The sequence below is a fragment of the Stenella coeruleoalba genome, assembly GCF_951394435.1.
Source record: "Stenella coeruleoalba genome assembly, chromosome: 16".
NCBI classification, from domain to species: domain Eukaryota; kingdom Metazoa; phylum Chordata; class Mammalia; order Artiodactyla; family Delphinidae; genus Stenella; species Stenella coeruleoalba.
Genome location: NC_137162.1, coordinates 32795901 through 32820890, shown reverse-complemented (window position 1 = coordinate 32820890; position 24990 = coordinate 32795901). Strand labels below are relative to the sequence as shown.

The following is a 24990-nucleotide window of genomic DNA, read 5'->3' as shown; positions in this document are numbered from 1 at the left end:
TTCATTCACTTACTAAAAAATATCATGGCTGTTTCCAAGTTTTGGCAACTATGAATAAAGTTTCTATAAACACTGATGTACAGGTTTTTACGTGGACTTAAGTTCTCATTTCATTTTGGTATGTACCAAGGAGTCCAGTTTCTGTATTGTATGCTAAGAGTATGCTTAGTTTTGTAAGAAACTGCCAAACTATCTTCCAAAGTGGCTGTACCATTTTGCATCCCTACCAGGAATGCTTGAGAGTTCCCATTCCTCCACATCCTCTATCAACATTTGGTACTGCCAATGTTTGGGATTTTAGCTACTCTAATAGGTAGGTAGTGGTATCTCATTGTTGTTTTAATTCATAATTCCCTAATGATACATGACGTTGAACATCTTTTCATAAACTTACTTGCCAACTGTATTTCTGCTTTGGTGAGGTGTCTGTTCAGGTCTTTTGCCTATTTTTCAATTGGGTTGTTCATTTCTTATTGTTGAGTTTTAAAAATTCTTTGTATGTTTTGGATAATAGTCCCTTATCAGATGTAGCTTTTGAGAATATTTTCTCCCAGTCTGTGGTTTGTCTTCTCAACATCTTGACAGTGTATTTTGCAGAGCAGAAGTTTTTAATTTTAATAAAGTCAAGCTTCAGATATTTTTTAAAGCGAAAAACATTATAGATGTAATTTAATTGATTTTTATACCCTTCTCTTTCATTTTCTTACCTGTCTAGAGGCAAATCCCTGTCAGGAAGTTCATGTGTACACATCTTGTCCATATTTGTAACACTTGCATTTCACATGTACCCATAAAGCAGATATAATCTTATTTTGTTTGTTTTTAAAATTTACAGCAATGCTATCATACTGTAAAGGTCATTCTGTAATTCTTTTTCATGCAAAATTATATTTTTGAGATATATCTATGTTTATACTCACAATCTAATTTATTCACTTATACTATAGTATAGCATTCTTTCAAAAACAAACAAAAACAAAACAAAAAACAAACACATTAGTGCATTCACCAATAGACAAACATTCAGATATTCAGGCTTGTTTCAATTTATTTTGGCAATTAACGACAAGGCTGCAAAGAAATTATACTATGTCTCTTTATGTATATGTGCAGAAATTCCTCTATGTATAGACACAGATGTGGAACTGGAATTTGTAGTGTAAGGATCTTCAACTTCACTAGATATTGTCTAGTGACTCTTGAAAGAGGTACTGATTTACACTCTCAGCAACTGTGTACAAATCCCCATGGCCTCTAATTCTAACATTGTTTTTGCCAGACTTCAGAACACTTTCGGCCAAGTAACTGAGACAGTTTTTTGGTGTAAAAACCTATCCCATTTTAAAATGTTTTAGTTTTTTCTAGATTATAAATGAGGTTTAGCATGTTATCATATGTTTTTTGTTCTTTTGGTTTATTTTTTCTATAAATTACCTGTTCATAACATTTGCCCATTTTCTATTTTTCCTACTGATTTCAAGACATTCTTTAAAGGACACTAATGATTTGTCTGTTATTACGTTGCAACTTTTTTCTTTCAGTCCTTAGATTTTGTTTTAACTTTGTTAAAGATACCTATGGTTATATAGGTTATATGGTTAAAGCCAAATTTACTGATTTTCTCTTATTCCTTAACTTTTTAAAGAACCTTATTGAAGAACTCCTTTTCTACTCTGAAACCACAGAGACATCATCCTATATTTTTGTCTAAAAGTTATAAAGTTTCTGTATTTGGTAGAGTACATCCCTTCCTTTACTGTCCCAGAGTCATCTTGGCTCTTGTATGTTAGACGTCAGAGAAAACAAATAGTCCTTTAGACACCCAGGAAAATGATTACATCATCTAAAACAAGTAAATTAAGATTGGCCTCAGACATCTCTTAGACACATGAAGAAAGGATGCCAAATACAAGGAAGGCTACAGGTGTGGGAAGATTCCTAAAGAAGACACCCAAGGCTGCAAACCTCCCACAAAGGAGGCAAAGTGCCAAAGAAAATAACACCCTACAGGGAAATCCAATAATCCCATGTTGGAAGAGCCTCAAGAAGTTTGAAAAGCACTTTGTTGGAGGGGGTGAGAAAACGAGTACTCACCTACATTGCCAGTGGAACTGTTAATCATTACAACCCTATCATGGTCAATTTGGCAGTCTTTTTTAATTAAAAAAATTTGAAACCTAGCAATTCAACTTCTAACAATTTCTCCCGTGGAAATATTACTCTTACATGAGTGAAATGTTATATATAAAAGGCTATTCATTGCAGTCCTTTCTCTACCAGCAAAATGATGGGTACAACTTAGATTTCCATCAATGGAGGACTGGATCAGTAAATAATGGGATGGGAACACACTGGAGTATAACCGTTAATAAAGGGGATAGTACTGTATGCACTATCATGGGAAAATCTTTAAGAGACACTGTTAGCTGAAAAAGTCAAGGTACATATAACACAAATTATCAATTTTTTTTTTAAAGAAGTTACAAGTAAATGCTTGAATATGCATAGAACAGCCCTGGGAGGATACCTAAATGCATGGTAGAGGATAATGAGGGAGAAACTTACTTTTTACACTGTTTGAATTTTTATCCATGTTCCTGATCTACAGATACAAACCAACTCAAGTTGATCTACAAATTCAAGGTAATCCCTATCAAAATTCCAGCTGCTTTGTTTGCAGAAACTGACAAAACAGATCTTAAAATTCCTATGGAAATGCCAGGGACCCAGAATAGCCAAAACAACCTTGAACAAAGGTAGAAGACTCGCACTGCCTATGACAGCTATTAAATAAACAAATTTTCTTTAAAAAGGAAAAAAAAATTGTCTATTTCATTCTTTTTAAATTTAATGGCATAAAATTTTTCCATAGACTTGTCATGTACTCATTTACTTTCTACTCTAGTTATGTTCACCTCCTTTAGCTTAGTAATGGTGAAGAATAGAGACTCTGCTTAGGGTCTTTTCAACTGATCATGAAACTTGAGCAAATAGCCTCTCTGCGCCTTAGTTTCCTATTATGTAAATAATAATTATAATAGTATTCATTTCCAGGCTTGTTGTGAGGATTAAATGAGTCATGTCAAGTACTTAGAAGACTCTACTTGACACTAAGTAACTTCTCAATAAATATAAACTTTATTACCTTTTCTACATTATGTATTTACGTCTTTTCTTTTAACTTAATTAGTCTTGCTAGAAGTTTACCTAGTTTATTAGTCTTTTCCAAAAATCCAGCTTTTGTTTTTCCTATTTAAATAATTCCTTTTATATGTACAATTTCTTCTTTGGGGTTTCCTCTGCTGTTCTCTGATGAGTTTCTTGTGTTGAATACTTAAACTATTCATTACACACCCTTCTTTTCTCATAAATGCGTTTAAAAGTTATAAATTTCCCATCAGTATTGTTTAGTTATAGCCAATAAGATTTGGTATGTAGCTTGTTTTTTTAATGGTCATTCAATTTTAAATATTTCAGAATTTCTGTTATGATTTTTTTCTTTAGCCTATGGATTATTTAGAAGTATGTTTTTTCTTTTATAAACTGTTTGAATCAGATTTCTTGGGTGCAAAGAACAAAAATCAACTCTAGCTGGTTTAAGTGGAACAGTAATGTATTATATCAGAATCACTGGGAAGTCTGAAGAATGAGGCTCAGAAAATGGCTGAAACCAAGGAGGGCAAGACACAGCCAAGCTCACATAACAGGAACAGTCAGCTTAGGACCAGCTTCTGGCTTTTCTCTGGACACACTGCTACCACGTGGCTTCTGCCTGGGAACAGTCACTGCTGGTGTTGAAATGTCACTTCTGCTACCCTGTCATTGTCCTTCTTTTCAAACATTCTTGTAGCTAATCATTTTTTAATGATTTTTTGGGGAAATTTTCAGTCAAGTTTTTTAAAAAACTTTTTTTTTTTTGGCCACACCATGTGGCATGCGGGATCTTGGTTCCCCAACCAGGGATCAAACCCGTGCCCCCTGAATTGGGAGCACAGAGTCTTAACGACTGGGCTGCCACGGAAGTCCCCAAGACTTCTTTTTTTTTTTTTTTTTTTTAATTTATTTATTTATGGCTGTGTTGGGTCTTCGCTTCTGTGCGAGGGCTTTCTCTAGTTGTGGCGAGCGGGGGCCACTCTTCATCGCGGTGCGCGGGCCTCTCACTATCGCGCCCTCTCTTGTTGCGGAGCACAGGCTCCAGACGCGCAGGCTCAGTAGTTGTGGCACACGGGCCTAGTTGCTCCGTGGCATGTGGGATCTTCCCGGACCAGGGCTCGAACCCGTGTCCCCTGCATTGGCAGGCAGATTCTCAACCACTGCGCCACCAGGGAAGCCCCCCAAGACTTCTTTATATGGAAAATTTTAAACAAAAGAAAAGTAGAGAGAATATTATAATGAAATTAAATGTGACAATCACCTTAGTTTCAGCAATCATCAGCATTTTCTAGCAAGTTTTTAAAAATTCCATTGGAATTTTGTTAAATATTAACATAGTAGAAATTGGCATCTTTAATCTTTTATTTATTTATTTATTTTTGTCTGCATTTGGTCTTCATTGCTGCGCGCGGGCTTTCTCTAGTTGCAGCGAGCTGGGGCTACTCTTGGTTGCGGTGCACGGGCTTCTCATTGTGGTGGCTTCTCTTGTTGTGGAGCACAGGCTCTAGGCGTGTGGGCTTCAGTAGTTGTAGCATGCAGGCTCAGTAGTTGTGGCTCACAGACTCTAGAGCACAGGTTCAGTAGTTGTGGCGCACGAGCTTAGTTGCTTCACGGCATGTGGGATCTTCCCGGACCAGGGCTCGAACCCATGTCCCCTGCATTGGCAGGCAGATTCTTAACCACTGTGCCACCAGGGAAGCCCTGGCATCTTTAATCTTTAAGTCTTTCAGGAAGGAATATTGTGTGATGATGGCTGTTATTTGTGAAGGATACAGTAGAGTAAATAGAACATGCACTTCTATTATGTGTTTTAAAAAGACTTTTTATATCAGGTAGAAAGTGGTGTTTAATTTTATGAAATGTCTTTTGGTTATTTATTGAGATGATAATTTGGTTCCTTTGATTTATTGACATGCATTCTTTTATTAATAAATTACCTAATATTCAAGTGTCTTTGAACCAGAGATAAATTTTGACTGGCACAGAGTAGATGATTTCAAAATATGCCGCTGAGTTTGATTTAATTATATTTTATTTAGGATTTTTCATGTCTAGGCTTATAAGTGATATTTCATGATATTTTCTTTGCTTTGGAAAATATTTTATGAGCATTTGATTATGTCTACTGAAAGTTTGTAAGAACCGATAGTTAAAATTATCTGGCCCATGGGCAGCACTTCACAGCAAGAGTTCTGTGCAATATTTTATAAATTAGGGAGTCTCTGGGTTAAACAGAGCTAAATAGTTATTTATCTGGGACTTCTCATAATCTTCAGTATGTCAATGTGAATTGTAAGCCTCCAGCACTTTAAAATGTATTTGGCCACAGAGCCCCTCTTTATTGATGAACTAGTATTGGGTAAAAACACTTTGAAAATACCATGCTAAATCTTTCTTTGGTGAGGATTCATTGTTAAGTACTCCATTAAATTATCAACTTTATGATAGTAGAGATTATGTCAGTCCTTCCCAGTCACTGTCATTTTCCTAGTATCTTACACAATCCCTACCTTAAAAGTCATTCAGTAAATATTTAATCAATTAACTACCTTCCTATTTTTCACTGGTTATTGGGTCAGTCAGGATTCTCAGTTACAAGTAACAGAAACTAACTTAGGCAGGAAAGCAATTTACCAAAAGGAATCTGAGTAGCTCACAGAATTGTTGAGAGCTGGAGAGTCAGCCTCAAAGCTAGGCTTCCAAGAATAATGCCCCAAGTAATTCCCCAGGCACTGGAGGCTATAAGTTAGCACTACTGCCAGGAACTCAACTTTTCTGGAATTCCATCTGCTACCAGCACTAAAGCCACCTTGGCACCAAGAATACAGCTTTACAGACACCCCAGAAAGCTGAGTTTCTCTGCTCTCATTCTTGCTAGCAAAATGTATTCTCTATAGACCTTCCCCCTTCAAATTGTTCACTTTTGAATCTAAGTCTCACACACACATGCCTGGCTGATGATGCTAGGTAACATGTCACTGTCCCAGCTGCAAAGGAGGCTGAACAAACATGGTTTATGGCTAATAACTTGGAAAAACAAGAACTGTAAGGAAGAATTCCTTAAACCCAAAATTCCCCAAACCCAGCAATGGTGTTCCAAAGGAAATACAGACTTTCCTCCTTCTTGGATCAATTGTGGTAATAGAGTTTCTCAGAATATTATCAATTTCATGTAGATTTTAAAAAATTGATTAGCTTAAACTTTATCATAGTATTCTTTTATAATTGAAAGTGTCACACCTTTATTATAGTGTTCTATTTCCCTTTTAGAATTTTGCTAGTTTTTTTTTTTTAATATTTATTTGGCTGCGATGGGTCTCAGTTGTTGCACACGGGATCCTCACTGGCGCATGTGGCATCTTCCTATGGCACGCGGAATCTTTAGTTGCAGTACGTGGGATCCAGTTCCCTGAACTGGGAGCACGGAGCCCCAGCCACCAGACCACCAGGGAAGTCCCAGTGTTTTTGTTCTTGATTATGTTTTCCAGAACTGTTACTCTTTTTTAACGCTCCCCTCTAAGGCATTTTATGTTTTCCAAAGAACCAGCTCTTTGATTTTTCTTCTAGTTGGGTAGGCTTTCATTGTTACTATCTTTTTAATTTTATTTTTCTTGGACTTGTCTTTGGTATTTTTAAAAATCTGAATGTTCAGTTCATATATTTTTACACTTTCTTGTTTAATAATAAAAAAACACTTAAAGATGCACATTTGCCTCTAATTATTGCTTTAGCCACATCTCATAAATTTAGATTATGTAACATTCTCATTTTTGTCATGTTCCAAGAAATCTATAATTATTGTTTGGATTTCTTTTGTGACCCAATCATTACTTAGAAGAACACGTTTAAATTGTTGAGCAGTTGATGCTTCTTCGTTTAAAATATTTAATATTAATTTCTAGTTTTCTTGCATTTTAGCCAGAGAATATAGCCTGAATTTCTTGAGATTTTCTTGACCCATTCTGGTAAATGTCCATGGAACTTGGAAGAGGAGATATATTCTCTATGTGCAGATTGCAAATGTTATAAAAAGTAATTTAGACTTTGTTTCTTAGCTTTTTCCATCATATTAGTAAAATCTATACTAAAGTAATGAATAAAATCAGGCCTAGAGAATTGTTATAAAAACAAGGCACAAGAATAAGCCATGTTAGTGGGAGGGACAGTGATTGAGAGAAAAGAGAAGAGACCAAAAGGATATTGGAAGGGCTGGGAGAGTAGGAGGAAACGCGAGAAAAGGAGAGGAATCAGAAGAGCAATACGGACTTTAGAGAAAGTACAGTTGCTCAGGAGGGCAGATCTGGAACACACTGTAGACATGCAGAGCTCTGGTTGATGGAGACTTTACTGCATACACTGCTCACAACATCTTTGTCAGGGTGAGGTAGATAGCATAGGGTGAGAAGCTGCTTCTGGAAAATGAGAATGAAGAAAAAGAAGTGTCAGCCTAATAACAGAAGAGAAAACTGTGATCAGAGAAGGGAATTTCAGAGGTGAGACTTTGGAGGTGTGACCTTGCTTGCCAACAGCTGAGTTTGAGTAGCGCTGGAAAGCAATGAGGCAAGGAGGTTCCTAGATTTGCTGAGAACTAGCATTTTTCAGCTATGGTTTTCCATGCTGGGATGTCGTGTGCACATGGCCCTGCTCTCATGGAGGGCACATGTGCTCTCAGTATTGGAAGGGAGCATGGATGTGGAATCCTCTAGGATAATACCAGAAATAGGCTGGAGAGGAAGGGTAGATAGAAGGCTTTGGTGAAGATGGAAAGAAACTGGAACATGCCAGTGGCATAAATTTTGAAAGAAGACTGTTGAGGGAAGGCACTGGGAAAAGCGGTAGTGGTTTAAGTGGTGGGGAGAGGGTGGTAGGAATTAACAAGCCCTTCTTCCTTCTGCCCTGTTAACTAGGGAAGAAAAGGTAGCCTTCACTGCAGAGGACTTCAGGGATGACGTGGTGTTGGGGTGAGCAAGGTGGGCTCAGTGCGGAAGGAACTAATTCGGGTATCTTAGGAAGGCTGGGGTAAGAGTATGGCTTAGCAACCAGACTGTACGAGTTCAAATCTAGATATTTGTGTAACCTTGAGCAAACTGCTTAACCTCTCTGAGCTTTAGTTTTCATTATCTCTAAAATGGAAACAATATTAGTGTCTACTCATATGTTTTTGGTGAAGATAAATACAAGATATATTGTATAGAAAGCACTGAGCACAGTGCATGGTAAGCCTTCATCCTCACTGATTCTCCTTTCCTCCTTTCCTGGCTTAACTTTATGGTTGATCATTATAAACACTCCCTTGCGTGTATCCTAAGTCCTTGCTTCTTTCTTGTTTGGGTAATAACCCTTGCTAAATCCAGTTCTCCATTTTTTCTTCCCACACACCCATAAATCTGTCCAAAGAAAAATGTACAATCATAACGACTGGGCTCACATTACATTTGTGACCACAATTGGACACAATACCTGGCATTATATTTCCCTATTTCATTGACTCTCCCACTTTTCTAAATGAGTATTTCAGATATTCTCTCTCAAACTATTTGTTCAGAACTATATTCTCTCTCAAAATACCCTATTTACTCTCACCTGATAACACTGTTTACCACTTTATTGAAGAAAACTTTCACAAGCTTCTACCAACTCTACTCACCTCCTAGCTTCCATACCTATTGTTTCATCTACTAAATCTATATTAAAAAGTTACCCCAAAGCTTGTGGCTTAAAAACCTGACATTTATTTTGCTCCCAAACCTGCAATTTGGGTAAGGCTTCCCAGGAATAGCTTTTGTCTGTTCTGCTTGCCATCACTGGGATGCCTTGAAGGCTGGGGCTTAGAACCCCCTGAAGACACGCTCACTCCCATGTCCAGGGTTGATGCAGGCTGTCAGTTGGGATCCTAAGCTGCAATCATCAGCTGGAACATTACACATAACCCTTTCATGTGGCCTGAGCTTCCTCACAACATGGCATCTGCATTCCTAGTATCAGAGTTCCGGAAGCTGTCTCAACTTTTGTGACATAGCCACTGTAGCCAGGTAGCATCACTTCTACCACTTTCTATTGGATAAGAAGTGGGTGAGCCACTGGGGCTGCCCCATACTCACAAGAAGGGGAATTGGACTCCACCTGTTATCAGTGGCAAAGTTCTGGAAAAGTATGTGGGCCTGGAAATATTGCCGTGGCCACTTTTGGAAAATATAATCTGTCTCGTCTCCTGTTTCTGTAAATGAACTGTGCTCCTGTCCAAGCCCAGCCCATTGACTTGCGCACTAGACCCCATCCCCTCTCACTCACTCAACGACATTTTTACAGAAATACTTGCCTCTTTCTTCTGTATCACCCATTTTTCTCTCTCTCATGGGTCAATCCTTTCAACACAGGAACATGCTATTATTTCTCCCATCTGAAAAAAAGCCTCCCTTGACTTCACATAACAGTCCCAAAGTGAGTGGTCCAAGCTGCTGTGGTATCTCTGCTTTCTCTGCATAGGGCTTCCATCTCTGGGCCAAGACAGTTGCCTCAGACCTTGCCAATTCTCAAATAATGGGAAGGGAGAAAAGAAATCAGAGGCAAGCAGCTTCAGCTCTAAGGACATTACTGGATGTTGCCTGCTGACTTTCTGTTCATATGTCATTGGATGAAACTTAGCCATGAACTTAGCCTGGATGCAAGGGAGGTTGGGAAAGTAGTGGGCAATCATGGGCCCAGACAAAACAGGGTAGGTGGGAATTGTTTTATAGGTAAAAGAAACAATGGAGAATGGATATTGGAGGGAAATAAGCAGTGTCTTCCACCCTCCCTCACCTCTTATAGCCTTTACTCCATTGTTACCTCTCAATGAAGTCCTACCTGGGACATTGTATTTAAAATTGCGATCATCCCCAAGCCCTGCAGCACTCCCTGTCTTCCTTTCTTGCTTTACTTTTCTCGAGCATTTATCACCTTCTACTATACTATATGCTTTACTTTTACATAGCTCATTGTCTATCTATGCCTACCAGAATATAAGCACCATGAAGGCAGGGACTTTGTTGAATGTTGTGTTCACTGCTGTATTTCTGGTACCTAGAACAATGCTTGGCACATAGTAGGTGCTCAATACATATTTTTTGCATAAAAGAACAGCACAATGGTAAGCACTCAATTGCAGCTGCTGTTATCATTTTCTGGCATAAGGAGTGGTTGAGGATGATAATTGTTAATAAAAGGATCTGGGAAAGCTAGCAGATAGTAACATGCTAACATTAGCGAAGGAGAAGTGGCAGAGAAACCAAAGAATGAGCTTGTTCGGGGCTTGTAGAGCTAATCAGCACCAACAGTTAAAGAATCAGTGAACAAATCAGCCTATGCAAACCTGCCTTCATGTCATCCACCCTCCACTGGTGACCAGTCCAATCTATGGACAATTCACAGCACTTGGGATCACCCAGGAGCCACGGCCATTTTCCTAGCAGACTAGCTCCAGCAAAGCTTGAAGAAAACATGACGTTTTTCAAGCGAATATTATTTTCCTTTGAGTTCCATGACCATACCAGAGTTCTTTTCCTCTTCAACATTTTGGCCACTTAGAACAACATGAAACTTTAAAACCTACGTCTAGAGAAGTCTCAAGCTCCAATGTCTATGCTTTGGAATTCTAGTACAGTTAAAACTTTTTTAATTGTGCTTTTATAATTTTTAGTTATGGTTCCTTGAGATGATTTGAGCTACACCTGCCTTTTGCTGATAGCAACTGAACCAGATATTACAGTGAGATTCCAGAATGTTTCAAGGGAAAAAGATGGATGGACTTTCTGTCAAAACACTAACAAGATATTTGCAATATTCAAAGGAGGTCACAGTTTTTAAATACTGTAAATATAAATGAAAATAGAGTTCTGAGTTGTATTTCTTTAATCTAAGTGCTTCACATAGACTAACTCACTGCTCACAACCACCATGAAGGGCAGATATAGTTTACAGATGAGGAAGACGAGGCACGGAGAGGTAAGTAACTTGCTCAGGGGCTCACACCTGGGAGATGGATTGAGGCTATCAACTCAAGTGGACCCACATCAGTCTGTGCCCCTAATACCAGCTGTGTTGAGAGACAGATCTCCTTCACCCACATTCCTACCAGCCAACAGAAGTAGAGCTACCTGCTGCTCTAACAGTTAACACTGGTATTTTTCACCAACCTCGAACTGCCTTAGTACTTCTACCCTCACATATGAGATAACTCTGGGCTCTGTCCCCACTATCTGAACTCACTAGCCTATGTGAACACAGCTGGTAAACCCTGTATAATCTGATACACTGACTTCAAATGAGAGGAAATGGCAACTCCTAAACTCAGGGCTGCCTTGTTCCTTCAGCTCTTCCTTGGCTTCCAAGGCTACCCAGAAGTCTGCTGGCAAATTCCTCTGCTTAGCAACTAGCTCCCGTTGAACAAAGATCAATAAATTTGTCAATGGTGCCTGTGCTGACTACTCAGTTCCCAACCTTAAGGTTTGTTTATAAATGGGTTAACTGATGGCTGGCTTGTTGAGTGTGGCAAAGGGCCAATCTTTCTTTCTGCAGTATGTGCAGTAGGGGGTGTGGGGCCTCCCACTGGCAGCAATAACCATGAAGTCAGAGACACCCCCCACCAATCACAAAAATTACAGGATGTGAGAGGAAGAAAGTAGGGACGTGATTCCATTTCTTAAAATGATTTTACGACTTAAGTTCCCTAGTCCCAATGTTTACAACTTAAATCAATTTCCATCAAATGGAGACCATTATGTAACAAGTTCAAAAGAGATGTGTGCCTTCTTCTGAAATGTCAAACAAAGATGCACTACATTTAAATAGTTTCCACAGCATTATTTCTTGGGACTTTTGTTTTTGTTTTTGTTTTTGACTATGCAAAATGGTCTTGTACACAAATATGCATAACTTAGTTTACTGAAGCTGAATTTTCCATGGAAACTGTCCAGTGCTCCCCCAATTCACAAGCACTTTATCTGACCGTCTTTCTTCTTTCAGATAATAGCTGGCAGCAACCCACAGTGTGGAGGTTGTACGCTGTACTTTTGAAAAAGTCTTGAATGGAGCCATTGTTCCCCTGAGATGGTCTCTGTGTTTCACTGAACAGAGAGCAGGGTGTAAAAAAGGCACCTTGTGTGCAACTGTTGGCGAGGTTGGGGAGTGAATTAAAATCTCCAGAAAGTCTGGGCAGTGCTGTTCAGAGGAGCAATGAACCCTCTGGAAGCACTGTTAGCTCAGACATTCCAATGCGGTGAGGCAGCCTCAGGGACATGGCTCCCTCCAGTCTCATTTAGAGAGGGATTGAGGGGGGCAAGCAAAGGACATTGATCTGGATCTGCTCTCTTTGCAAAAAATTGGGGACGGCTCCCTATTCCAGGGATAGGTGATACTGATTATCACACTCAGATAACTTTCCTGCCTAACGGACCTAGACCTTCCTTGGTTACTAATGGTGCAGTGACTCATTTGGAGGATTCAATGTTAACTGCTTGTGCATCCACCAGTTTGCAAGCCTAATTTCCATGTGCCTAATTAACAACACAAAACAAGACTTTGAGGGCTCCAGGAGATTAATGATGTTTGATATTACTAATTCATTAAATGCATTATAAGACCATAATACACAACTGTATATTCAATAAATAGCCTACCTTGTTTAGTGTCAGTAATGCTTCCTTTTTCCTGGCTCCTCCATTCACCTGTCCAGGACCGTGCGAGCAATGGGTCAGAGTAAATGACTACTCCCTAGTCCTCTAGGGCTAAGGTCTCAAGCTTTTCATGAACAAAGAGTCTCCTCAGAGGCTTCTGCAGACAGCTTTCTAAAACCGGCTCTCAAGGAAGGAGGTAACGTTGATTTTCAGGAAAATCCTAGTGGTGAGAAAACAGCAAAACAGTTTAAGGACCAGGCTGGCGTATTTTTCTTACAGGCAGAATTCTTTGGTGTCCCTCCTGCGCCTTGAGGCTCAAAGGAGGGGAGGCCACTTTTAACAGTGACCTGAAAGAAAGGGTCATACTTGAGCAGGAGAAAAGGGTGTGGGAGGTGGTTGTCATGGTCCAGGTAGAGGCTCAGAGTGGGAGAAGCATCCTGTTGGGTGGTCCCTAATAACCAGGCCATGTTGGGTTCCTACAGTCGTGGGGAGTTAGTCTGGAAGGTAGCAGGGAGCCAGTGAAGGTTTCTGCACAGATTAAAGCTGTAGAAGAGGAAGAATAATATGGCTGTGTTGTGAGGGATGCTTCGCTCCAAAGAGTGGAGAGACGGGAGGGCTAGGGGCCCCCGGAATTGGTCCTGATTGAATACAAGAGGAAGGGTGAAACCTATGCAACAAGTTAGTCCATTAAAATAGGTAAAGAGGGAGGGGGGTTTAGGGAAAAGGGAGGGGGATGATATTTCGATTTTCCTCAGGTGCCTGGCTCTCCTGACTGCCAGTTGGGTACAAAAACCACCTCGACGGCTACGTAAGGCTCCGTGCGGAGTCTGCAGTTTCCGGCAGCGCTGAACAGCTCTTGTTTGCTTCAGCAGCGAAAGCCACTAGATTTGGAGTCCACAGACCTGGATGTCACTATTTGGACGGTCACTATTAGCAGTCAAAGGGGTATCTCCTGAGCCTGGCACTGCACGGCGCCACACACAACAGTAACTATCTGAATGATGAATGACCGAACAGATTGGTGACTTGGTGCTGCCCTTACCAGAGTAACCTTGGTCAAGTAATTTAACCTCCAAGAGCCTCGGTTTCCGTGTGTGTCGAGCACGGACGGTCCCTGGCGGAAAGTGTGAGACTAAATTCCCGCGGCCTGAGGTGGACCGAGTTCCCCACCTCCAGTCGGAGCCGGGCAACCCCGCTGCGCTCTCGCCAGCTCCCGCTGCGGCTCCCCGGGCGTTGGGCAGCCCCCGGGGGCCGAGGCTGAAGTCGGGGCCGAGGCCGGGGCCGGGCTGGGTTCGCGAAGCCGGCGGCCGGGGCGTGGGTGGCGGCCGGGGCGTGGGTGGCGGCCGGGGCGTGGGTGGCGGCGGGTCCGCCCCTCGCGCCTGCCTTCTCAGCGCGGCCCGCGCCCGGGGGCGGGGCCAGCTCAGGCCGCGCCCCCGGCCGCCCGGCGGCCCGCGGTGGCGCTCGCGGCCTCTCACCCCGGGCGGGCGAGTTCTGGGAAAGCCCAGCCCAGGGCGGGGGCTCCGCTGCCGCCCGCGTCGCCGTCCGGGCAGCTTGCAGAGCTCTGCGGGCGCGGAGCGAAGGAGCGGCGCCGGGCGGGGGCGCACACGACGACGCGGGACCGGGTGGGCGCGGCGGCGGCGGCGGAGGCGGGCGGCGCGCCCCGGGCTCTGCCTCCCGGGCACTTGCCCGGCTCTGCGCGCTCCTGTCGTCCGCTCCGCCGCTGACACACGGTAGCGAGGACACCCGACGCCGCCAGCGACAGGCGCGTCCCAGAGGGACGCTGCACTTGGGGACTCCGGCGCGACCGGCCAGAAGAGGAAAGGTGAGGAGGTGTTTCTGTGGCTCGGTTCCTCAGGCTTGGAGAAGGGGAGAGATGGGCTTTTAATCTCTGAATCCAGTAGATCCGGCCAGGAGCAGCAGCCTCACTCCGCGTACCTGGCGGGAGTACAGGTAGCTACGCCCCTCCCCAGGGGAGAACTGAGGCAGGCGACTCTCAAGCGGGCGCGGGCCAGCCCTCACATGGGCTGGAGGATACCCTGTTAAGTGCTTCCTTCGCCCCTTCAAATGTTTGCCTCGGGTCTCCACTGCATTTTGTGTGTGCAGTACAAAGAAGTAAAAGTATAAGCTCTTGCTGAGGCGGCCCCCTAGCCGCCAGTATTTCACGGAAAGTGCTCAAGAGATTGTTCCTGGAGCGATTAGCTACATCAGGTCCTAGAAAATATAATATTGGACCTGGTCTCACTTTCACTGGTAACTAGAATGGCTACGTCTTTTTTCTTAAAGTCCTCTAATGCTGTGATAATGAATAACCTAGAAGGAAAAGTCTTTCTTGTGTCTAATGTTAAATGCACGGTGTAAATTTACGGTTCCCCCCGCACATCTTGCCTGGTATTTAAGCCATGAGAACACTTGGTTCAGCTGACTCAACTAATTATTCAGTGTAAGAAAGATCCATCATTCAAAGATTTTTAGCAGCCTCATTTTAAAGAGGGAGCTCCCTCAATAGATGTCAAGTAGGATTCACTTGATGGAAAAGTTTTATTTCCACATGGTTCTTAATTTTAGTTTCATCATGCAAAATTTGCCAGTAGGTCATTTAGATCTCTGCAGGATTAGTGAATTTCCTTGTGTTTCTGGTAGGAAGCCCTGGTAGGGATAGGGTGGAGCCACTGCCGCAGAATGGATGCAGCCGAGGCCAAGAGTGCTGCACCCCACCAGGAAGAATTTTTGAGAGCCTGTCTTGGGAGGTGGATGCAGGTGACCCTGTAGATGCCCTTACAGGGCCAGTTGGCATTGGGGGTGAAGGGGTGGCGGACTATCTCTGGATGCTGTATGTAGCCATGTCTTCGTGGATAGTTGCTGAAGGATGCCTGATGATGCTGTCTTCTAGAACATCCTTTGCTCTTCCTGAGTGCCCTTCCTGCTCCATTTTACCACTCTAAATCCTAACCATCCTTCAAGCTAAGTCTTTGTTGCTGCTGTGAGACCTTCCCTGATACCCCAGCCCCAAATAGTTGACATTCTCCAGCTCTGATGCCTGCAGCATTTTATTGAATACCTCCCTAGCCTTTCTTCTCTCAGCGTTCTTTGAGAGTTATTTATGTAGATGTTTCATTTTCCCTACTGAAGGAATTAACTGTGGCTTTCTTGGCACAGAGCTTGCGCCTAGAAGGCCCTCTAGAAATAGTGTTACGACTTTGTTTCTTCAATACAAATCTCTACTTTGGAAAAGGAGATAATATAACCAAAAGGATTCAGAGAAGAACATAATGTTTACCATTCAAATTGTCCTCCATTTACAGCCCCACAGGGAAAATTTTCCTTATACCTAGGAGCCATGCATAATAATCATCTTTGGTCCAAGCCTGGGGATCAAGTAAGAGCTGGAGGGACAGTCTTCCAGTCCTTATAGTAACATAAGCTCCTTGGATGTACTCCAAGGTTGACCTGTGTCATTAAAATTTCCATGCTCCAGTGCATTGTGGTGAAGCTAGATTCCGATGAAGGTGGTTGGTTTTCTTTTTGTATTTGCAACTGTTCTTAATCACAGTCTTCCCTGGGCTTTTGTCGTGTATTTTAAACAATTCATTTGATGTGCAATTTGTTACCTACAAATTTTTAAATGAATAAAGGAAAATTGAAAAGAATTGTGCTTGCTGTTTTCTAAAGCAGAGAGCAGGGAATGCTTGCCCTGCCTGGGCAAGAGGAGATATTTGCAGGGAGCGAGGCTGCTGTGCACGTGTGTTGGCAGTGCCTGCCTTCCACACACCTGGCTGGCAATCGGCCTGTAGAGGACAACAACTGCTTCGGTCTGGACTCCTTCTTTCTCTGCCTGGGCTCCCTCTGCTTGTGGGGAGAAGGGGTCCAGGGGAGCACAGCAATTTAGAGCTTCGGATTCAGAAGGAGTAGTAGGGAAAACATGAGAAAAAGCAGTAACTGCTTAGAGTGTGGATTTGTTTGATCAAGTTACTTTCCTCTGGATACTTGGTTGAGATCTTGGCATTGAGCAAGTGGGAATTTGGTTGGGAGAGGGAAGGCAGGTGGCTGGGGAGCATGATACTGCTGTAGAAGGGCTGGGAGGTATTGATGGGGGGGGATTAGGGAAGCATGTGGCCCAATTATGTGGGGGTCCCCAAGAGGAGAGTTGGAGATGGGGAACTGGGGAGTAGAGAAAGAAGAAGAATATATCAAAGATGCACTTTGCCATGGGCCAACTATGGGGCCTAGAAAGGAAGAGAAAACTCTCTTCAGCATCATGGGGTCTTCTCTGCTCCCATGGTATAGAACTCAGGCTTGTTTTTATTAATGCTGTAATTCATCTGTGTTGTGGCTTAAATAGGTTTTCATGAGCCAGATTGGAACTCGGCCCTCTGTCCAGTAGGGTAGCCACAAGCCACATAGGGCTATGTGCATTTAAATTTAAGTTAGTTAGAATTAAATGAAATTAGTCCCATTTCAAGTGATTGTTACATGTTGCTAGTTGCTACCGTACTGGACAAGGGAGATATATAACATTTCCATCATCTCAGAAATCTGCCCTAGGATATTGTTCTAAAGGATTAATGACTATTACTCTCCAGTGTACTAATTTACAAATCAAATTTAGTCATAAATTAACAATTTCCTGTTCATAGTCCCCTACCAAGTCTATTTAGATGAGAATAATAATAGTAGTTGTTGTTGCTAACACTTATATAGTGCTTACTACGTGCCAGGCAACGTTCTAAGCACTTTACATCTGTTACTTCATTTAATCCTAACAACATTAGGTGGTAAATGCCAGAGACCTGTTATCCCTTACCTGCAATTCCAAAGTTAAAACAAACAAACAAAGAAAAAAAACCAACAACTCTCAAAACTGTGGTTTTCATAAGTTTGGCTACAAAATTTGGTCATGAGGTTATTATGGTCTTTATTTTTCTCACCTGGTAAGAACATTTATACATTTTAATTTCAGAAACAATTGGACATGTTTGCTGCAGATCCCACCTATAGCATTATTTAATATATGGCACATGTACTGTTTTACCATTACGAAAGCCAGAAACCTTCTGATTTTGGATAAGGACATATGGATCTCCCTTACTATGCCCCTTTTGAGGATGGGAAAACTGAGAAACTAAAAGGTCATGTAACTTGCTTGAAATCAGAGCAAGAAAGTGCCAGGGCCGGGATTCAGTCAGAGCAGGCCGACTCCAGACTCCGTTCCCTTGACCATTGTGCTTTCCTGAAACAACCTCTGGGCTCATCACCCAAAACAAATGACTGGCTCTTTTTCTGCTGAGTGAATCCAAATAGCTTTAACTTGCCTCATTGGAAAGTTTCAGATAGGACTATAGCTAAATTGGTTAGTAGCTGGGGTTCTGAAACTTCCTGGTAGGGTTTCAGAGGATCTGGATCAATCTGGATCTGGGTCTTCTGAGTTGGAAGTCTCTCCAGGGAAGACTGTGAGGTTCTCTCTTCTTCTGGGAGGTTGATTAGAACTGCAGGGCTGGTCTGGGGTCAGGAATGGACTTCTCACTTTCTCTCTCCAACTGGTCCCTTCTTGGCTTTTTGGTCCAAATCTGCATTTGAAGAAACTCTTTAGTAACCCCAGGCTTTCTCCTTTGAGTGTAAGAAGATGTTCTGAAGGCTCCACCATCTGTGTGGACCTTACAGCATGGACTCTGCAGGACCCCTATGTGCCTGTGTCCCCTGAGCATGTGTACCTCTCATGGCATAGTCTCCAAGGCCCCTAGTGGTCATGGTGACTCCAGTTATAATAGCTTAAGGTGTAGGGACAAGGCACTCTTGGTCAAGTACAAGGGCTCTAGAGTCAAATTTACCTAGTTTTACATAAGCTTTGCCATCTACTAGTTGTACAACCTTAGACAAGAAGTTAACCTTTCTGTAAGGTAGTAATTTTACGGGGTTGCTCTGAGGCCCAAGTAAGATAATGCACTAAAGCACTTTGCATAGTGCCAGGCACATAGTCAGTGCTCAAAACGTTAGTTACTAATATTGTCTTTTCCCTCTGGACCTACCTAAGTCTTGCCAGTATGCAACTTTAGGCTTTGGAAAGACGTGTGGTAGGTTGAATAATGCCAGTGGTCCCCCAAAGTTGTCTAAGTTTTAATCCCTGGAACCTGTAAATATGTTACTTAACACGTCAAAAGGAACTTCACAGATGTGATTAAATGAAAGATTTTGAGATGAGGGGTTATCCTGGATTACCTGGGTGGGCTCAGTGTAATCAAGGGGGTCCTTATGAGAGGGAGACAAGAGGATCAGAGTCCCTAGCAGGAGGTAGGGGTAATGTAAGGAAGGGGTCAGGAGCCAAGGAATGCAGGCTGCCTCTAGGAGCTGGAAAAGGCAAGAAAACAGATTCTTCCCTAGAGCCTCCGGAAGGAAGTCAGCCCTGCCAACCCATTTTAGACTTCTGGCCTCCAGAACTGTAAGATAACAAATGTGTATTGTTTAAGCCACTACATTTGTGGCAATTTGTCACAGCAGCAATAGGGAACTAATAGAGTATGGAAGAGAAAACAGAAAGTGGTAAGGAGGGAAATGAAAGCTGTCAAAATGAGAGAACAGTAATAGCTAGCATTTAGTTTGAACTTTGCTAGGTACAGTTCTAACTACTTTGTGTGTATTAACCTGTCATCCTCACAGCAATTCTCTTACTTTTATTATCTGCGTATCACAGAAGACGAAACTCAGGCACTGAGAAGTTAGGTAACTTGCCCAAGGTTACACAGCTAGTACGGGTTAGAGCTGGGATGTGAATCCACATAGTCTGGGACTCTTAATTGTTACCCACATGACTCCCCAAAGCAGGCATTTCTGTCTGCTAAGGCTGACAGTACTGGCCACTGAGTGGTATGTTACTGTAAAGAAGGAAAAAGCAGTTTTTGAATAGGCAAGAAGGAGGGTGATGTAGTCCCCATACACCAAAAAAAAAAAAAAAAAGAAAGAAAGAAAAGAAAAAAGAAACATGTGTATCAAAGTACTTGGTAAGCTTTTGCCATTTCTATCTCATATAATATGTGTGGACAGCTTGAAGCTGGAGGACGCTGGTTCTGGGAGCAGTTCCTGTGCTGGCCTCCCTCTCGGGTTCCCACCTCTGTGCCTACAGCAGCCCTGCTCACTCACCACAGACCGCTGGCCCCGGCGCCCTGTTGGCTCCGCTTCCCACCTCTGCCTGTTTATTGGATTTGCCTCATTCCTGACTCTCTGCTCCAGCCCTGAATTCCACCTCCTTCTGGCCCTTCAAATGCTCAAACTTGAGATGATTTGTGTCGGGGCCCGGATGGTGAGGTACCTCTGTGACTGCTGGGAGGGTGGCTGGTGGTTATTTCTTCCTTTTCCTTTGGTTTAGCTGGCTGTTGTTGGCTTTCTAGCTGTGCTGCTTTTGTCTCTCAAGCTCACAATTCAGAGTGATACTGATTTTCCAGCTGTGCTCCCGGGGTGTCGGGGCCTCTGTCAGGTGAGGGAGATGCAGGCAGATGAAGATCTCAGCCCTTCAACCCGCTTCTGATGAGCAGCCCGCTCTTACTCATTTTATTTATACAGTGAGGTCCTGCCTTAGTTTTGGCATGAAAGGGCACTTCTGTTGCTAGAGAGACAGAGAGAAGTTTGAGAAAACCTAGACCCCAAGTTAAGGCACACTGTGTATGACCTTTCACCCAAAGACTTGGATGTGCAGGAAATAGAACTCGCTGTATTTTCTCTAATTGCCTTTTACAAGTTGGGGATCTGGAGCCTGGTTGCTTGGATTTGTTTACCTGGCTCCACTGTTTATATGCAATCTGTGTGACCTCGTGCAAAATACTTGTCCTGCTGAGGCCTAAACTAAATGGGTCCTCATTCACTAAATGGGAGGTGTAATGGTAGCACCTAATAAATGAGATCGTTCGTGTAAAGGGCCTAGAACAGCGCCTGATATACAATTAGGATTCAACAAATCCTGGCTCTTAGGCTCATTTTTATTCTGGCTGAGTCTCCCAGTGGAATGGCGGAAGGAGAATCTAGCATCATCTCTTCACGGGGTTCTGCTCTCCCGTGGTGCTCTCCCCCGGTGCAGCTGGGGATCTTACTCCGTTACTCCTCTCTCTGCCTGGTTGCCACTGAAATGTCCATTGTCCCTGACCACAGGTGACTTCAGGTGCAGTGACACAAGGCTGCTTCTCATGGGTGCACAGCCGCACCTCCCCAAGGTCTCTGATGTCTCTCTGCCTCTGCAAGGAAGAGGGTCCCCTCTGCTCTCAGGAGCTGCAGGACATTTGTTCTTTCCTCCCCTGCCTGCCATCTGTGGGGCCTGGGACGAGAGGGACAGAGTGGAACCCCAGTCTCCTCCTTGCTTCTTCTTCACGACGTTGAGTCTATAAGGCAGACTTAATACTCTTGCATCCTTTCCCCTCTACCCTTAAGGCTTAAGAAAACAAAACAAAATAAACATAAACCGGGTGGCTGTGCTTGACTGGGTTATTGGTCGAGCAGTGCTGGCCAGTACCATTATCTGCATAGTGATGGCATTGCTGCTGGCTCCGTTGAGTGGTCTGCTGTGTGGTGGCCCCAGTGAAATGTGCTCCGTTTATAAAAATACTGGGACGTCTCCTTCAGAAGAGCCGATTACACGTGCACACAAGTTCAAAGCTATAACAAAATGCGGTTAGCATTTATGAATTTTATTGCTTTGTAGGAACAGCTACATTTTAATAATTAAACAGTAATGCTGCTATATTCAGAATTAGGAAAGAGGCAGAAGCAAGGAAAGACTCTGTTTTGATGACTTTATTTTAGGTTTAAACTATATAATATCACTGACTATGGAAAATCTAGAGAATGGAAAAAAAATCATTGGGAAAAACACATGTGACCAAGTGCTTACTAGACACATCTGGGATTAAAATATCATATAACACAGTTTAATTTGGATATCACTGGAGTTAGTTCAAGTTACTGTCATTTCTAAAGAAAGTTTCAATTCATTTGTTATTATTAACAACACGAACTCAGATTTCATTGATGAACATATTTTCACCTATGATCTGTTTGCCTGGAGGAACTGAAGCATTCTCTGATAGTCTGGTTTGTCAATCTCAGGGAGGTGGATAAAATTCACAGAAGTTAAATGCTTTTGGCGTGAAATTATATTCCTTTTTCCCCCCAAAGGTAGAATGAATTTGGATGACAGGATAGAGCGTGAGCCTCATTCAGTCTGCAGTTTTGGTAACTGCTGTGGTCTGAGCAAACTCAGATTCACTTTTCTGCTGCTCAGCAGGCTAATTAGTCCCTAACTCAGCCTGGATTCTTTCATCGTGCCTCCAGCAGGGTCCTAAAATTCACAGTGGGAGGGATTGGTAAAGCTCCAGGCAGTTGTGAAAGAAATATGCTCAAATATTATTTGAATCTGAGGGGATGGCAAGAACTTCTTGAGCTATGTGCAGAAACTACATAAATTTGTAAAAAGAACTCCAAAAAATGATTCCTGCTCTCTCAGTGCAACAGCAGTCAGACAGCCTTGCAGGTTCTTCTGGGGCATCTCTCAGATCTAGGATTTTGACTAAACTACCCTTTGCTGACTGAGGGCCTCACCAGTGCCAAGTCATGGGATGGCTGACAACAGGTGAAGTGTGTTCCTGACTCAGGCGGGCAAGCCCATATCAAATTAGTTACAGAGGATCAGAGAGCATGCTTATTTCTAGCCATGCGGCCTATTTCTAATGAATTATCACTATCTAAGCAGTAAGGTCTAAAATATGCCACTTGTTTAAGTTATTAGTTTAAAAGTAAAGAATTTTTAGGCAAATACTGTATGTTATCACTTATATGTGAAATCTAAAAACAGATGAATAAATATAACAAAACAGAAACAGACTCACAGATACAGAGAACAAACTAGTGGCTACCACACGGGAGATGGGTAGGGGTTGGAGCGAAATAGGTGAAGGTGATTAAGAGGTACAAACTATCAGTTATAAGATAAATAAGTCACAGGGATGTAATGTACAGCACAGGGAATATAGTCAGTATTTTACAATAACTTTGTATGGTGTATAATCTGTAACAATATTGAATCAACTGCGTTGTACATCTGAAACTAACACAATATTGTAAATCAACTATACTTCAATAAAAAATTAATTAAAAAAGAATTTTTAATTCAAAAATTTAACAACTAATATTCTATCTTTTTTTGTTTTGTTTTGTTTTGTTTTTGGCGGTACACGGGCCTCTCACTGCTGTGGCCTCTCCCGTTGCGGAGCACAGGCTCCGGACGCGCAGGCTCAGGGGCCATGGCTCACAGGCCTGGCCGCTCCACGGCATGTGGGATCTTCCCGGACCGGGGCACGAACCCGTGTCCCCTGCATCGGCAGGCGGACTCTCAACCATTGCGCCACCAGGGAAGCCCTATCTTTTAATTATTAATACAGACGTTATGCATCTGTTTATGATTTGTTTATTACTTTTTTATTACATGTTGTGTCATGCAACAGTGAAAATTGAGGGATCCAAATGTTCCCCTCTCACTTTTACTTGTTTTTTTTTGTTTTCTTTTTTTCTTTGGCCACGCCCTGCGGCATGTGAGATCTTAGTTCTCTGAGCAGGGATCAAACCCATGCCCCCTGCAGTGGAAGCACAGTCTTGTTTTAACATCTTTTTTTTTTTTTTTTTTAGTTTTTTCTTTTTTATTTTTTTTAACATCTTTATTGGGGTATAATTGCTTTACAATGGTGTGTTAGTTTCTGCTTTATAACAAAGTGAATCAGCTATACATATACATGTATCCCCATATCTCTTCCCTCTTGTGTCTCCCTCCCACCCCTCTAGGTAATCACAAAGGACTGAGCTGATCTCCCTGTGTTATGCGGCTGCTTCCCACTAGCTATCCACTTTGCACTTGGTAGTATATATAAGTCCATGCCACTCTCTCACTTCGTCCCAGCTTACCCTTCCCCCTCCCCTTACCCTTCCCACTCCCCATGTCCTCAAGTCCATTCTCTACGTCTGCGTCTTTATTCCTGTCCTGCCCCGAGGCTCTTCATAACCATTTTTTTTTTTTTAGATTCCATATATATGTGTTAGCATACAGTATTTGTTTTTCTCTTTCTGACTTACTTCACTCTGTGTGACAGACTCTAGGTCCATCCACCTCACTGCACATAACTCAGTTTTGTTTCTTTTTATGGCTGAGTAACATTCCATTGTATATATGTGCCACATCTTCTCTATCCATTCATCTGTCGATGGACACTTAAGTTGGGAAGCGCGGAGTCTTAACCACTGGACCGCCAGGGAAGTCCTCCCTTCTCACTTTTAGAGTTGAAGAAATTGGTCTCAGGGACTCAAAGATTTGACCAAAGCCGCCTGGCTGGGGAGAAGCAGAACTGGGAGGTTTGTTTGTTTCAAACAAAATTAAAACCATAGTATAGATACATAATACACAATTTTCAGTCCTGCATTCTTTGCCTAACATTCCATCATTAAGATGTTCCCACTCTAGGGCTTCCCTGGTGATGCAGTGGTTGAGAGTCCGCCTGCCGATGCAGGGGACACCGGTTCGTGCCCCGCTCCGGGAGGATCCCACATGCCGCGGAGCGGCTGGGCCCGTGAGCCATGGCCGCTGAGCCTGTGCGTCCGGAGCCTGTGCTCCGCAATGGGAGAGGCCACAACAGTGAGAGACCCACGTACCACAAAAAAAAAAAGAAAAAAGAAAAAGAAAAAAAAGATGTTCCCACTCCATTACAGGTTTCCAAACCTTGATTTCAGTGTTTGGGTCTCATTCTGTCATGTGGTACTGTGGAGGGGCTTACCCATTCCCCTCTTGTTGGGCATTTAGTTGTTGATCCCCAATTTTTTCTAACTCTCCATTGCCTAGATCTGTAATTCTTTCTTTAGCACAGAGTCCTAGAACTGAAATTACTAAAAGTGAAGAACTTTTTTAAAGGCTTGAAATATGTACTGTCAAAATGCTCTCCAAAAAGATTGCAACAATTTGCACTTCAACTAATGATGTGCTAGAGTAGTCTTTCCAGTGGTATGTCAATAAGAGATACCGGACTTGGTACTTCATAGTTGGAATGTGCATTTCTTTGATTACTGGAAACAATAAAACATTGATATCTCATCAGTGTGCTCTCCCGGTTAATCATTTAATCACTTTCTTTGTCCATTTGTCTTTTTTTTATTTGAGACTTCTTAA

General features: G+C 42.5%; 3 protein-coding genes across 9 annotated transcripts in view; 1 reads left to right on the top strand and 2 right to left on the bottom strand.

The window, feature by feature from the left end:
* The window catches only part of LOC307175336 (uncharacterized protein), a 187536-nt gene extending 174702 nt beyond the window's left edge, over positions 1-12834 (bottom strand). Inside the window, exon 1 of the mRNA XM_079900345.1 lies at positions 12810-12834. The gene's annotated coding sequence lies outside the window, so the exon portion shown is untranslated. The remainder of the gene's footprint in view (positions 1-12809) is intronic.
* Positions 12615-18551, bottom strand: LOC307175456 (uncharacterized protein; the record flags this gene model as incomplete). Its single annotated transcript, XM_079900569.1, has 4 exons — positions 12615-13026; positions 13849-14662; positions 16576-16694; positions 18515-18551. 4 exons carry the CDS (start codon positions 18549-18551, stop codon positions 13016-13018), a joined length of 981 nt encoding a protein of 326 aa, XP_079756695.1. The 3' UTR covers positions 12615-13015.
* The window catches only part of PLCE1 (phospholipase C epsilon 1), a 317272-nt gene continuing 306501 nt past the window's right edge, over positions 14220-24990 (top strand). For 3 of the 7 annotated variants that reach the window (XR_013824311.1, XM_079900336.1, XM_079900338.1), the window contains exon 1: positions 14220-14628. The gene's annotated coding sequence lies outside the window, so the exon portion shown is untranslated. The remainder of the gene's footprint in view (positions 14629-24990) is intronic. The other 4 variants (XM_079900337.1, XM_079900333.1, XM_079900334.1 and 1 more) reach the window with 2 other exon arrangements.